The sequence below is a fragment of the Aegilops tauschii genome, chromosome 5, assembly GCF_002575655.3.
Source record: "Aegilops tauschii subsp. strangulata cultivar AL8/78 chromosome 5, Aet v6.0, whole genome shotgun sequence".
Classification (NCBI taxonomy): domain Eukaryota; kingdom Viridiplantae; phylum Streptophyta; class Magnoliopsida; order Poales; family Poaceae; genus Aegilops; species Aegilops tauschii.
In genome coordinates, this window is record NC_053039.3 from 31287707 (window position 1) to 31303345 (window position 15639).

A 15639-nucleotide genomic window follows, 5' to 3' on the forward strand; every position below is an offset into this window, starting at 1 on the left:
TCGTAGCAGCAGTAGCCCTTGGTGTTGGCGGGGTAGCCCAAGAAGATGCACGCGAGAGAACGAGGGGCGAGTTTATGGGGGGTGGTAGAGGCGATGCTAGGGTAGCAAAGGCACCCGAAGATGCGAAGATCGTCATAGGATGGCGGGCTGCCGAAAAGCAAGTGGTGCGGTGCAAAGGTGCCGCGAACGCGGCAAGGCCGAATGTTGATGAGACGTGATGCGGTGGAGAGGGCGTCGGGCCAGAAGCGGGGTGGCACATTAGCATGAAATAATAGGGTGCGGACGCAATCATTAAGAGTGCATAGAACCCGTTCGGCCCGCCCGTTTTGTTGCGAGGTGTAGGGGCAAGTGAGACGAAATATCATGCCATGTGTGGCGAGGAGATTGCGAACCGCAAGGTTGTCGAATTCCTTCCCGTTGTCGGTTTGGATGGCATGGATGGGACGACCAAACTGGGTGGTGACATAAGAGTAAAATGCGGTGAGAATGGATATGACGTCGGATTTCCGCCGCAACGGGAAGGTCCACACATAGTGTGAAAAATCATCCAAAATGATGACATAGTAAATATAGCCGGTATTACTCGCAACTTGAGAAGTCCACACATCACTATGAAGTAGTTCAAATGGATACGATGCAACGGAAGAGGAAGTGCTAAAAGGAAGCCGAGTATGTTTGCCTAGACGACATGCATGACAAATGTGACCGTCGGTCTTATTACAAGTGAAAGTAAAACTTCGAAGAATATGACGAAGGGTGGTGTCGTTAGGATGTCCCAAGCGAGCGTGCCAAAGATCCACACCGACGGAGAGGGCGACCGGAGAGGCGTTGGTGGAGGCGGGTGGGTGGACCGGGTAGAGCTCGGCGGGACTATCACATCGGTGGAGCACCATCCGGGTAAGGGCGTCCTTGACAGAAAAACCACACATGTCAAATTCAACAGTAACAGGGTTATCACGAGTAAGAGAACGAATGGAAACAAGATTGGTAATGAGGTCGGGAGACACAAGTATGTTAGATAATGATATCGGTGTGGATGTGGAAGGATAATAAGCATGGCCTATGTGTGTAATGGGAAGTGATGATCCATTACCGACGGTAATGCGATTGGAAGTATGGACGGGATAAGAGGTGTGGAGAGTACCGGGGTTGGCAGCCATATGAGAGGTGGCGCCGCTGTCCATGTACCAATCGCCGCCACCCGTGTAGTTGGCCGGCGAGGGGGCGGATTGGAGCGCCGCAAGGAGGGCCGGATCCCATGGAGCCGGTGGGAGCGGCGGCGCTGACGGTGTAGCATAAGCACCCTGATGGCCGGGCTCAATGAGGAATTCGGCAACGCTGCCTCGAACCTCACCTTGATCCCGGAGCCAACCTTCCCCAAGGTCGTGGCTTATTTGCGTCTGGAGGAACGTCACATGAAGATGGTGAAAACCAGGGCTACCCACGTCGCCCTCACCGCCGGGACCTCCCGCGGCGGCCCGCCCCCGCCGGCTCCACAGGCGTCCGCCGCGTCGCGGTTCCCTCCTCCGGTGGCCTCCTACGGGCAGTACCCGCCACCGCCCGCGGGTTCCTTTCAGGGGCCGCCACCCCCACCTGCCTCCTCTGATCGCCACCGTGGTGGGCGTCACGGTCGCAAAGGCAATGGCCAGGGTGGCCAGCCTCGCCAGCACCAGGCCACCGCGCCTTGGGCCGCGGCCCAGAACCCGTGGACGGGCCTGGTTCATGCGTACAGCATGCCAGTGCCTCGCCCGCCCGCTCCTGGCCTCCTGGGCCCGCGTCCCACGATGCATCAGGCGCTGTTCGCCGCGCCCCAGGCGACGTATGCGGCGCAGGCGCTATACGCAGCGCTCCCGCCAGCGCCGTACGGGGTGCCCTCTCCAGCAGCATACGCCGCAGCGCCGTACGCCGCGCTTCCGCCCACTCCCTACGCTAATACACCGTCGGCGCCGCCGCTCCCACCGGCTCCATGGGATCCGGCCATCCTTGCGGCGCTCCAATCCGCCCCCTCGCCGGCCAACTACACGGGTGGCGGCAATTGGTACATGGACAGCGGCGCCACCTCTCATATGGCTGCCAGCCCCGGTACTCTCCACACCTCTTATCCCGTCCATACTTCCAATCGCATTACCGTCGGTGATGGATCATCACTTCCCATTACACACATAGGCCATGCTTATTATCCTTCCACATCCACACCGATATCATTATCTAACATACTTGTGTCTCCCGACCTCATTACCAATCTTCTTTCCGTTCGTTCTCTTACTCGTGATAACCCTGTTACCGTTGAATTTGACATGTGTGGTTTTTCTGTCAAGGACGCCCGTACCCGGATGGTGCTCCACCGATGTGATAGTCCCGACGAGCTCTACCCGGTCCACCCACCCGCCTCCACCAACACCTCTTCGATCGCCCTCTCCGTCGGTGTGGATCTTTGGCACGCTCGCTTGGGACATCCTAATGACACCACCCTTCATCATATTCTTCGGAGTTTTTCTTTCACTTGTAATAAGACCGACGGTCACACTTGTCATGCGTGTCGTCTAGGCAAACATACAAAGCTTCCTTTTAGCACCTCCTCTTCGGCTGCATCGTATCCGTTTGAACTACATCATAGTGATTAGTGGACTTCTCCAGTTGCGAGTAATACCGGCTATATTTACTATCTCTTCATTTTGGATGATTTTTCGCACTATGTGTGGACCTTCCTGTTGCGGCAGAAATATGACGTCATATCCATTCTCACCGCCTTTTACTCTTATGTCACCACCCAGTTTGGTCGTCCCATCCATACCATCCAAACCGACAACGGGAAGGAATTCGAGAACCTTGCGGTTCACAATCTCCTCGCCACACATGGCACGATATTCATCTCACTTGCCCCTACACCTCGCAACAAAATGGGCGGGCCGAACGGGTTCTACGCACTCTTAATGATTGCATCCGCACCCTATTATTTCATGCTAATGTGCCACCCCGCTTCTGGCCCGACGCCCTCTCCACCGCATCACGTCTCATCAACATTCGGCCTTGCCGCGTTCGCGGCAACATTGCACCGCACCACTTGCTTTTCGGAAGCCCGCCAACCTATGACGACCTTCGCATCTTCGGGTGCCTTTGCTACCCTAGCATCGCCTCTACCACCCCCCATAAACTCGCCCCTCGTTCTCTCGCGTGCATCTTCTTGGGCTACCCCCCTGAAAGAACATGCGGTGCCCCCATGTTTGGTTTTGGTAATTGATGACAATCTCTATGGACTAATGGTTGCCTTGAGTTATATTTGAAGGATTTGTCCATAGGCATTTCTTGAAGTCCATGTGTTGGTTTCAAGGAGTTTATGTGGTGACCAAGGTTTTATTAAGGAATTATCCAAAGATTGGTCATGTGAGAGTAGAGCTTATTGCAAGCATGTCTTGAAGAAGAAGATTGTGTGATCATTCATGTTTATCTTCAAGACATCATCCAAATGAAGAGAGTTGGAAAGAGTCAAGGTTGATCAAGACTAAGTCAAGAGTGAATCAAGTTGTCCATAGGCATTTATTGAAGTCCATGTGTTGGTTTCAAGGAGTTTATGTGGTGACCAAGGTGTTATTAAGGAAAAGATTGGTCATGTGAGAGTAGAGCTTATTGCAAACATGTCTTGAATAAGAAGATTGTGTGATCATTCATGTTTATCTTCAAGACATCATCCAAATGAAGAGAGTTGGAAAGAGTCAAGGTTGATCAAGACTAAGTCAAGAGTGAATCAAGTTGATCAATACACAAAGCGCACAAGATGTACCGAGAGGGATCAAGCGATCCCATGGTGTGGTAAGCATTGTCAATTACGCTTTGTGTACTAACCCATGATCTTCGTGAGAGTTCTTTGTGGGGTTAGGTTGTGGTGTGCAAGTTCAAGTGAAGCATCATGAAGAGATCAAATGCTTGAAGCTTGCCGTCCATTGTGGCGACAATGGACTTGTGAAGATGTTGCGGTGTGCAAGTTCAAGTGAAGCATCATGAAGAGATCAAATGCTTGAAGCTTGCCGTCCATTGTGGTGACAATGGACTTGTGAAGATGTGCGGAAGAGTGGCTCACCCATAGTGGAGTATGGGGGAGCAATCAACTAGTCTTCATCGAGCCAACACAACCAAGAAAGGTGGTCCAACTTGAGGGAGTCAAGATCGTCATCATCTAGCTCAAGTGGACCATGTGCAAGGCAAATGTTTGCTCTTGATAGGTTTTCTATTTTACCGGTCTCATGATGGTAGTTGGGAGACCAGGTTATAGGATCGATGCCGTACTATCAAGGGGGGGCTCTCGATTAGTAGCTTGATCGTATCGTTCATAGAGAGCTCAAACCATTGCATCCTTGCATCATCTTTGTTGGTTCTTGTTTGGTTCTTCTCTTTGTGAGTTTTGGAGCTTATGGTCATCTTGATGACAAGCTCGAGTTCATCGAAAACGGAGTTCACTCGCATCTTCTATGATGTTTTCGATGTTGGAGGTTATGCCGGTTCTTCTCGGTTGGAGGTTTCACTCCTCTATTTGTTGGCATACCTCCCCTCGCTGTTTTGATGCTACTCATCTTTCTCAATCCAACAAGCTTGAGTTTGCTCAATTCGGAGCTCATATGCAGAAGTTATGGCAGTTTTGGTTTCCTAGCGGTAGTACCGCGGGCCGGAGCGGTAGTACCGCTTGGGTGCTACAAGCGGTAGTACCGCTCTAGAGCGGTAGTACCGCTCCTGAGCGGTAGTACCGCTAGTGGCCCCAGCCGTAGTACCGCTACGGTCTCGTACTAGTACCGCCTCGATTCGAGGGGTCTTTTTCGTGTCGGGTTTTACGGTACCAGCCGCGGCAGTGGGGGCCGTAGTACCGCTCGTATGCGGTAGTACCGCCCTGCCACCGCGGTAGTACCGCTCTGGGCTCAGCAGCAGTACCACGAGGGGGAGCGGTAGTACCGCTTATAGGGGCAAGCGGTAGTACCGCTGGCCAAGCGGTAGTACCGCTCTCTGTGGGGCTGAAGTGGGGGTAACGGTTGGATTGTTCCCCCCACTATATAAGGAGGTCTTCTTCCCCAATGAACCTAATCTCTTGAGCTCGTGTTCTTCCCCCATTGTTGACCTTCTTCGAGCTTGCTAACTCTCAATCCCTCCATGGATTCTTGCTAGTTTTTGAGGGAAAAGAGAGAGGAGATCTAGATCCACATTTCCACCAATCACTTTCTCCTCTATGTGAGGGGAACCCATTGGATCTAGATCTTGGAGTTCTTGGTGTTCTCCTTCTTGTTCTTCCTCTCATTTTCTTCCCTAGCATTAGTTGCTTCGGTGGGATTTGAGAGAGAAGGACTTGGGCACTCCGTGTGACCTTGCCATTGCATTTGGTGCATCGGTTTGAGTTCTCCACGGTGATACATGGAAGTTACAAGTTGAGAAGCTTATTACTCTTGGTTGCTTGGTGCCCTTGAGCTTGTTCCTCTTGGGTGCTTGGGCGCCCTAGACGGTTGGTGGTGTTCGGAGCTCAATCATTGTGGTGTAAAGCTCCGGACAAGCGTCGGGGTCTCCAATTAGGTTGTGGAGATCGCCCCGAGCAATTTGACGGGTACCGGTGACCGCCCCCAAGGGTTGCCAAAGTGTACGGGTTCGGTGACCGCTCCCAAGGGTTGCCATTTGTACGGGTTCGGTGACCGCCCTCAAGGGTCCCTTAGTGGAATCACGGCATCTTGCATTGTGCGAGGGCGTGAGGAGATTACGGTGGCCCTAGTGGCTTCTTGGGGAGCATTGTGCCTCCACACCGCTCCAAACGGAGATTAGCATCCGCAAGGGTGTGAACTTCGGGATACATCGTCGTCTCCGCGTGCCTCGGTTATCTCTTATCCGAGCTCTTTACTTATGCACTTTACTTTGTGATAGCCATATTGCTTCTTGTCATATATCTTGCTATCACCTAGTAGTTTATCTTGCTTAGCATAAGTTGTTGGTGCACATAGGTGAGCCTAGTTGTTGTAGGTTTTGTGCTTGACAAATTAACCGCTAGGTTTATTCCGCATTTGTTCAAGCCTAAACCGTAATTATTTTAAAGCGCCTATTCACCCCCCCCTCTAGGCGACATCATGATCTTTCACCCGCCAACACCAAGGGCTACCGCTGCTACGACCCTATCTCCCACCGTGTTTTCACTTCTAGACACGTTTACTTTGATGAAAGGGATTTCCCGTTTCAGCAGGTACCACCGACCGACTCGTTGGCGACTTCACCACCTGCTCCTGGCGACTCAGTCTCAGGCCCCCTTGGTGCGCACACGCGCCCTCGGGCCGCCTCCTGGCTTCGCCCCCCTGCCCCCCTCGCGGGCTGCAGGCTCGGCGCCTCACTCAACGGCTGCGGGTTCGGCTCCTGGCTCCACTGCGGCGCCCCCGACGCCTCCTGCAGCGACGCCCGTCGCGTCGGCGCCTCCCTCGCCATTTGCGCCCTCCGCAGAGACTCCTGCGTCGGGCTCTCCAGCGGTCCTTCCCACGCCGACCGCCTCGGGCTCTCCGGCGGTCTCGGCCGAGGCATCCACGTCGGCCTCTCTATCGCCCGGGTCACCCGGGTCCGCGCTGGGTTCTCCCGCGCGCTCGGCAGGCTCGCCCTCGGCGGGCTCTTCTTCACCCTCGCCCGCCGCCCCGGCCCCGCCGCCACCCCGCATGGTGACTCGTGCCCGGACCGGTGCGCTCCGCCCGAGTCAGTGGTACTCCGCCGATGAGTGCCTTCTTGCGGCCTCCACCTCGGTGCCGTCTCGCCTCCCGTCGTCGGCTCGAGCGGCTCTTCGTGACCCTCATTGGCTCGCCACTATGTAGGAGGAGTTTGACGCTCTTCAGCGCAACCGCACCTGGCAGTTGGTGCCTCGACCGCCGCACGCTAACGTGATCAGCGGCAAGTGGGTCTTTCGTCATAAGACTCGCCCTGACGGGACCCTCGAGCGCTACAAGGCTCGTTGGGTTGTTCGCGGTTTCCGCCAGCGTGCCGGTGTGGACTTCACCGACACTTTCGCCCCGGTTGTCAAACCGGGCACCATCCACACTGTCCTCCAGCTGGCAGTCTCTCGCGCGTGGCCCGTTCACCAGATGGATGTCCCAACGCATTTCTTCATGGCCATCTCACCAAGCAGGTCTACTATCAGCAGCCCATCGGCTTCGTCGACGCCACCCAGCCGGATCACGTGTGCCTGCTCTCGCGCTCACTCTACGGGCTCAAGCAGGCCCCTCGTGCTTGGTACCAGCGGATTGCCGCATTCCTTCAGCAGCTTGGCTTCGTGGCCACTTGCTCGGATGCCTCCCTGTTCGTATACCAGCACGCTAGTGGGACGGCTTACCTGCTGCTCTACGTCGACGACATCATCCTGACTGCTTCCTCGACCGAGCTTCTACGTCAGCTCACGCCCCGCCTCGGCACTGAGTTCGCCGTGAAGGACCTCGGTCCTTTACACTACTTCCTCGGGATCGAGGTAGTGCGCCGAGCGGACGGGTTCTTTCTTCATCAGCAGCAGTACGCCCAGGAGTTACTCGAGCGCGCTGGCATGCTTAACTGCAAGCCTGCACCTATGCCTATGGACATGAAGGCTAAGGTCTCCGCTCTTGAGGGCACCCCGGTGCAGGACGCCGCCTTCTACAGGTCCATCGTCGGCGCTCTTCAGTACCTGACGCTCACTCGCCCCGACTTGCAGTACGCGGTTCAGCAGGTGTGCCTCCACATGCACACGCCACGTGACTCTCACTGGTCCCTGGTGAAGCGGATCCTTCGTTACATCCGAGGCACTATGGGTAGAGGTCTCACGTTGATGGCCTCCTCCTCCACTGATCTGGTGGCTTACTCCGATGCCGAATGGGCTGGCTGCCCTGACACTCGGTGCTCCACCTCCGGCTACTGCGTCTATCTCGGGCCCTCCCTCATCTCGTGGTCGTCTAAACGACAACCCACGGTGTCCAGGTCGAGTGCCGTGGCTGAGTACCGCACTGTGGCTAATGCTGTTGCCGAGTGCTCCTGGTTACGGCAGCTTCTTCAGGAGTTGCACCTTGGCGTGGCCAAGGCTACTGTTGTCTACTGCGACAACGTCTCCGCCGTCTACCTCTCCGCCAACCCCGTTCATCATCGTCGCACGAAGCACATCGAGCTCGACATTCACTTCGTGCGTGAGCAGGTGGCTCTCGGCCACATACGGGTCTTGCACGTCCCCACCACTCAGCAGTTTGCCGATGTTATGACCAAGGGGTTATCGACGACAAGAAATATCGTGCCATGTGTGGAGCAGAAATATGAGAGGTTCGGCGAACCTCATGTTTCCTAATGCATTCGGCTCGCGCAAACCCCACCGATCGCATTGATGCTCCGACTCGCGCAATCTCCTGCCGCGGCAACGGGCGATTGGTACTTGGACAGCGGCGCCACCTCTCATATGGCTGCCAACCTCGGTACTCTCCACACCTCTTATCCCGTCCATAATTCCAATCGCATTACCGTCAGTAATGGATCATCACTTCCCATTACACACATAGGCCATGCTTATTTTCCTTCCACATCCACACCGATATCATTATCTAACATACTTGTGTCTCCCGACCTCATTACCAATCTTCTTTCCGTTCGTTCTCTTACTCGTGATAACCCTGTTACCGTTGAATTTGACATGTGTGGTTTTTCTGTCAAGGACGCCCGTACCCGGATGGTGCTCCACCGATGTGATAGTCCCGACGAGCTCTACCCGGTCCACCTACCTGCCTCCACCAACACCTCTCCGGTCGCCCTCTCCATTGGTGTGGATCTTTGGCATGCTCGCTTGGGACATCCTAACGACACCACCCTTCGTCATATTCTTTGGAGTTTTTCTTTCACTTGTAATAAGACCGACGGTCACACTTGTCATGCGTGTCGTCTAGGCAAACATACTCGGCTTCCTTTTAGCACTTCCTCTTCGGTTGCATCGTATCCGTTTGAACTACTTCATCCTGATGTGTGGACTTCTCCAGTTGCGAGTAATACCGGCTATATTTACTATCTCATCATTTCGGATGATTTTTCGCACTATGTGTGGACCTTCCCATTGCGGCGGAAATCCGATGTCATATCCATTCTCACCACATTTTACTCTTATGTCACCACCCAGTTTGGTCGTCCCATCCATGCCATCCAAACCGACAACGGGAAGGAATTCGACAACCTTGCGGTTCGCAATCTCCTCGCCACACATGGCAAAATATTTCGTCACACTTGCCCCTACACCTCGCAACAAAACGGGCGGGCTGAACGGGTTCTACGCACTCTTAATGATTGCGTCTGCACCCTATTATTTCATGGTAATGTGCCACCCTGCTTCTTGCCCGACGCCCTCTCCACCGCATCACATCTCATCAACATTCGGCCTTGCCGTGTTCGCGGCAACTTTGCACCGCACCACTTGCTTTTCGGAAGCCCGCCATCCTATGACGACCTTCGCATCTTCGGGTGCCTTTGCTACCCTAGCATCGCCTCTACCACCCCCCATAAACTCGCCCCTCGTTCTCTCGCGTGCATCTTCTTGGGCTACCCCGCCAACAGCAAGGGCTACCGCTGCTACGACCCTTTCTCCCACCGTGTTTTCACTTCTAGACACGTTTACTTTGATGAAAGGGTTTTTCCGTTTCAGCGGGTACCACCGACCGACTCGCTGGCGACTTCACCACCCGCCCCTGGCGACTCGGTCTCGAGCCCCCTTGGTGCGCACACGCGCCCTTGGGCCGCCTCCTCGCTTCGGCCCCCTACCCCCCTCGCGGGCTGCAGGCACGACGCCTCACTCGGCGACTGCGGGTTCGGCTCCTGGCTCCACCGCGGCGCCCCCCGACGCCTCCTGCAGCGACGCCCGTCGTGTCGGCGCCTCCCTCGCCATCTGCGCCCTCCGCAGGGACTCCTGCGTCGGGCTCTTCAGCGGCCCTTCCCACGCCGATCGCCTCGGGCTCTCCGGCGGTCTCGGCCAAGGCGCCCACGTCGGCCTCTCCAGCGCCCGGGTCGCCCGGGTCCACGGTGGGTTCTCCCGCGCCCTCGGCAGGCTCGGCCTCGGCGGGCTCTTCTTCACCCTCGCCCGCCGCCCCGGCCCCGCCGCCACCCCGCATCGTGACTCGTGCCCGGACCGGTGCGCTCCGCCCGAGTCAGTGGTACTCCGCCGACGAGTACCTTCTTGCGGCCTCTACCTCGGTGCCGTCTACCTCGGCGCCGTCTCCCCTCCCATCGTCAGCTCGAGCGGCTCTTCGTGACCCTCATTGGCTCGCCGCGATGCAGGAGGAGTTTGACGCTCTTCAGCGCAACCGCACCTGGCAGTTGGTGCCTCGGCCGCCGCACGCTAACGTGATTAGCGGCAAGTGGGTCTTTCGTCATAAGACTCGCCCTGACGGGACCCTCGAGCGCTACAAGGCTCGTTGGGTTGTTTGCGGTTTCCGCCACCGTGCCGGTGTGGACTTCACTGACACTTTCGCCCCGGTTGTCAAACCGGGCACCATCTGCACTGTCCTGCAGCTGGCGGTCTCTCGCGTGTGGCCCGTTCACCAGATGGACGTCTCGAACGCATTTCTTCATGGCCATCTCGCCGAGCAGGTCTACTGTCAGCAGCCCATCGGCTTCGTCGACGCCACCCAGCCGGATCACGTGTGCCTGCTCTCGCGCTCACTCTACGGGCTCAAGCAGGCCCCTCGTGCTTGGTACCAGCGGATTGTCGCATTCCTTCAGCAGCTTGGCTTCGTGGCCACTCGCTCGGATGCCTCTCTGTTCGTATACCAGCACGCTGGTGGGACGGCTTACCTGCTGCTCTACGTCGACGACATCATCCTGACTGCTTCCTCGACCGAGCTTCTCCGTCAGCTCAGGGCCCGCCTCGGCACTGAGTTCGCCATGAAGGACCTCGGTCCTTTACACTACTTCCTCGGGATCGAGGTAGTGCGCCGAGCGGACGTGTTCTTTCTTCATCAGCAGCAGTACACCCAGGAGTTACCCGAGCACGCCGGCATGCTTAGTTGCAAGCCTGCACCTACGCCTATCGACATGAAGGCTAAGGTCTCCGCTCTTGAGGGCACCCCGGCGTAGGACGCCGCCTTCTACAGGTCCATCGTCGGCGCTCTTCAGTAACTGACGCTCACTCGCCCCGACTTGCAGTACGCGGTTCAGCAGGTGTGCCTCCACATGCACGCTCCACGTGACTCTCACTGGTCCCTGGTGAAGCGGATCCTTTGTTACATCCGCAGCACTATGGGTCTAGGTCTCACGTTGACGGCGTCCTCCTCCACTGATCTGGTGGCTTACTCCGATGCCGACTGGGCTGGCTGCCCTGACACTCGGTGCACCACCTCCGGCTACTGCGTCTACCTCGGGCCCTCCCTCATCTCGTGATCGTCTAAACGACAACCCACGGTGTCCAGGTCGAGTGCCGAGGCTAAGTACCGCGCTGTGGCTAATGCTGTTGCCGAGTGCTCCTAGTTACGGCAGCTTCTTCAGGAGTTGCACCTTGGCGTGGCCAAGGCTACTGTTGTCTACTGCGACAACATCTCCGCCGTCTACCTCTCCGCCAACCCCGTTCATCATCGTCGCACGAAGCACATCGAGCTCGACATTCACTTCGTGCGTGAGCAGGTGGCTCTCGGCGACATACGGGTCTTGCACGTCCCCACCGCTCAGCAGTTTGCCGATGTTATGACCAAGGGGTTACTGACGACTACATTTGAGGAGTTTCGGTCCAATCTTTCCGTCACAGGTGACGTATCGACTGCGGGGAGGTGTTGAATATATTCTGTATAGGCAGTATATCGCATGTATATGTAGGATCATTTCCTACCTTGCCCCGCCTCCTAGTTACCATGTATAGTCGAGGCCGTGGGCTGCTCATTGTAAATATATACGTGCGTGTATGCACCCAATCAATTGAGAGTTGCATTGCCAAACAATAGTTCATTTAGCACGCCGGCAGTCCAATCCAAATCCAAAACAATATTCAAGGTAGTGGGGTTCCCTGTATACAGTCAAACCTGAGTTTTTTAGGCGACGCCGATCGTCACTGCTTGCGTGCGCAATGCAATCCATGGGTACGTAGCAGGTAAGCAAAATTGTGCTAGGATCATTGTGCTAAAATAATTGGAGGCTGTTGGGATTTTTCTCTGAACCAAATACAGTAACGAAATCTGCAAGGATTGCTTCAACATCCACTTTGTGAGGCGCAACGCAACCACCAGCGGCCCTACAATTGTGACTTTGCGTCGACGGCTGAAAGGATGGATGCACTTGCGTGGTCGAGGATGAAGGCCGTGCGTGCCTCGGCCATGACCCAACTCCATATCGCACGAGTGCTGACTACTTACTGAGTATGAAATCTATTCGAGGAAGCCCTCCTGCCATTCATCCACGTGAACAAGCCACCAACTAACCACTGCTCACGCCAGCCTAGCAATAGTATTGCAAGACGATGAAATTAATTTGGTCCGAGATAAAAAAAAAACCCATGTAAATGTAGTCTTTTTTACAAGATCTATCTGACAGTTAATATCCTAATTCCCCTAAAAATATATATATATCCTACTAATTATTACCCTAAATTAACCAAACAAATATTAATGTTTCATAAAAAGATCCTAGATATAACTGTGACCTATAACTAGCTGTGCTCAACCTTAGGGTGCCCCTGCCTATAAATAGTTAGACATCCTGCAGGCTTTCTCCAAATAGTATTGTGCGCCGCAGACAAAATTACCCCAGCTTACCATCTCTCTCCATCCATAGATCCATGAGGCCACCGTCGGCTCTTGTGGTCGTAGCCGCCGTTGCTCTCGTGTTGTTCGGTGTTGACGCGACCGTGGAAACAACCTCCAAGGCGGCGGCCGACAAGGATGCTCATGTCATCTACAATTTCTGCGTGTCGGAGTTGAGAAAGCACATCCGGAGCTCCGACGCGGACACATGGGGCCTGGCCAAGATAGCGGCTAACATGGGCGTCAACAACGCCTATGGCGCCATCCACGACATCGAGCGCCTACTAGCGAAGCCGGACACGGATGCCAAGACAAAGGTGGCCCTTGGGCAATGCGAGGGGTTGTACGACAACATGAAGTTCACGTTTGCCGGAGCCTACGATGAGATCAACGGCCGGAATTACGCCACAGGGAAGGAGGAGGCAGCGAAGGCTGTCTCCCTGGCGCACCAATGCGACGATGCCTTTGTGAAGGCTGCCGTCCCGTCGCCTCTCAAGCAACGTAGCATCTACTCCATGCAGATAGCGATCGTATGCACGACCATCACTAACCTTATCAAGTGATGAATAGCATCATGGATCCAAATCGTGGGAGAGTTTAAAGGTCGGATCAAACTTGTAGCGGTTACTACTTGAACTTTTGTAAGGTACATGCAAGGAATAAAACATGTTTTTGTTAGTTGTGGGTTTAATTACATGCCTAATAGAGTTCTCAATGCATCTTCATGGGCGCATTAAATTTCGCATACCCTTTCAATGTGCTATATTTATTTTGCTTGTAACGTAGCCAAAGAATTGTCTTATACCCTTTCAATGTGCTAAATTTGCTTGTAACGTAGCCAAAGAATTGTCTTATACCATTTCAATGTGCTATATTTATTTTGCTTGTAACGCAGTCTTTATACCCTTTCAATGTGCTATATTTATTTTGCTTGTAACGTAGCCAAAGAATTGTCTTATACCCTTTCAATGTGCTATATTTATTTTGCTTGTAACGTAGTCTGTATACCCTTTCAATGTGCTATATATTTATTTTGTTTGTAACGTAGCCAAAGAATTGTCTTATACCCTTTCAATGTACTACATTTATATGTCACTAAAATAAGAAGAGTTGAGCAAAGAAGAGGTCAACCCAATAAGACCGATCCAAAAAAAAAATCACTCTCTCAACATAATGGCACTTAAGTGTTTCCTGCTGGCAGGGAGTGGCGTTGTTCTTGATCTTAAATGTACTATATAATTGCACATATATAAACATTACCAAAATGTCTATTTTTGTAGTGTTGTCCTTCTTGATCTTAAATGTAGTACATAACTGTGCACATGGACGTAACCAAAAAATATTTTTATGGTGCTAGTCATCACAACGTTTCATTTTTCATGATAAAATCACAACAGTTTTCTTCCTCGTTGAAGGTTTAATTCCAGATTATTCTTGATTTTTTAGATTAGGTTATTCTTGAGATTGAGCATTGACATTTTGGCATCAGAGTAAACTCAGTTGTACCTTTGTGTGGCCACTCATGCCCTCGAGAACGCCGGGTCAAGAACGATCGCCGTCCATGGACGCACCCTAGCCTTTTATTGCATTTGCTTATCGGGCTGGCCCTCAAGGCCCTTTACCGCGCACGGTTTTTTTGAGAGTACGTCTATGTGTACCATAGCTGAGGCCCTTTACCACGCATGGTTTTTTTGGGAGTACGTCTATGTGTACCATAACTTTAGAGAAGGCAGAATTGTAAGTACAAAAAGACTACCACTCGCCGTGAACAACGAGCGTAGCACGGACACCACACCCAGGCTCAGTGGCGGAGCAGAAATAAAGAAAATCCCGGCCAAAATTTTCTTGACATGGATTTTTTTTCGTATTATAACTACCCAAAATATCTCATAACATTTTTTGGAAAAAATACCACATGCAAAACAAACAAAATAAAGCTAAAATTCTCAATAAATATAGAATGTAAACTCAATGCTGAATGATCCAACATAATAGATAAAACATGACATAGGTACAGATAATAATATGGGAATACAAAAAAGTACCAAATTAATTGGTTACCTCATGTGTGCCTCCCATTTTTTTTCGGAAAGGGGGGACTCCCCGGCCTCTGCATCAGAACGATGCATACGACCACTTAGATAAATAAAATTGGTTCAACAATGTCGTAGAGTCGTAAAACAAAATAAAGTCGAGCTCACATAGACCTCGACGCTAAAACAGAAAAAGGCCATAAAGCAACAACCGGCTGGCATAATAAAGATAGGAAAACTAATTGCCTATCCTATTACATGACCGCCATCCAAATCGGTTGAAGATATCCCGCGCTACCATCTCCCATCAGACAGATCCAGTAACCAAACACTCCCTGGCCTCCGTCGGAGTGAGAAGGGACCACATACGGATCAGCGCCGTAGCACGGAATACAACCTGCAAATTAATTACTATCATTGAATGAGGAACCAACACCTTTAGGGCAGTAAAAGTATACGTCCATAAGAAAAAGCATAAACATCAAGTGAACTAATTACTATCATTGATATTGATACAAATTAAAAACTTACCACTTCGACGAGGCGAAACCCCTTTGTATCATCTATTCACCCTCACCAAATTGAACACGGGCAGGAGTAGACTACCAATATTGTTACACTACCGTTGTTTCAATTTGTGGTGTTGATTCAGTCCCCTCGGCTGTTTGATTCCCTCGATATTAAATGATAGGTGCAAACACTCCCGTTATGGGCACCAGTAAAAATATATCTTCATTTTCTATTTCTACAACATGAAATGAAAATTGGCAAATACAATACATTAAAATGGGTTCAACGATACCCTGCATATGCATATACAACTGGCGCGCGCGCGCGCGCACACACACACTTTCAATTCAATTTCAGTTCATTCACTACTTGTCCACTTC

At 52.8% G+C, this 15639-nt stretch overlaps 1 protein-coding gene across 1 annotated transcript; it reads left to right on the forward strand.

Moving 5' to 3' along the window:
* The first annotated feature begins 12682 nt into the window (after window positions 1–12682).
* LOC109768281 (pectinesterase inhibitor 8-like) lies at window positions 12683–13407 on the forward strand. The gene has a single exon (XM_020327015.3). The coding sequence runs from the start codon at window positions 12752–12754 to the stop codon at window positions 13277–13279; it is 528 nt and encodes a 175-aa protein (XP_020182604.1). The 5' UTR covers window positions 12683–12751; the 3' UTR covers window positions 13280–13407.
* Window positions 13408–15639: the final 2232 nt, after the last annotated feature.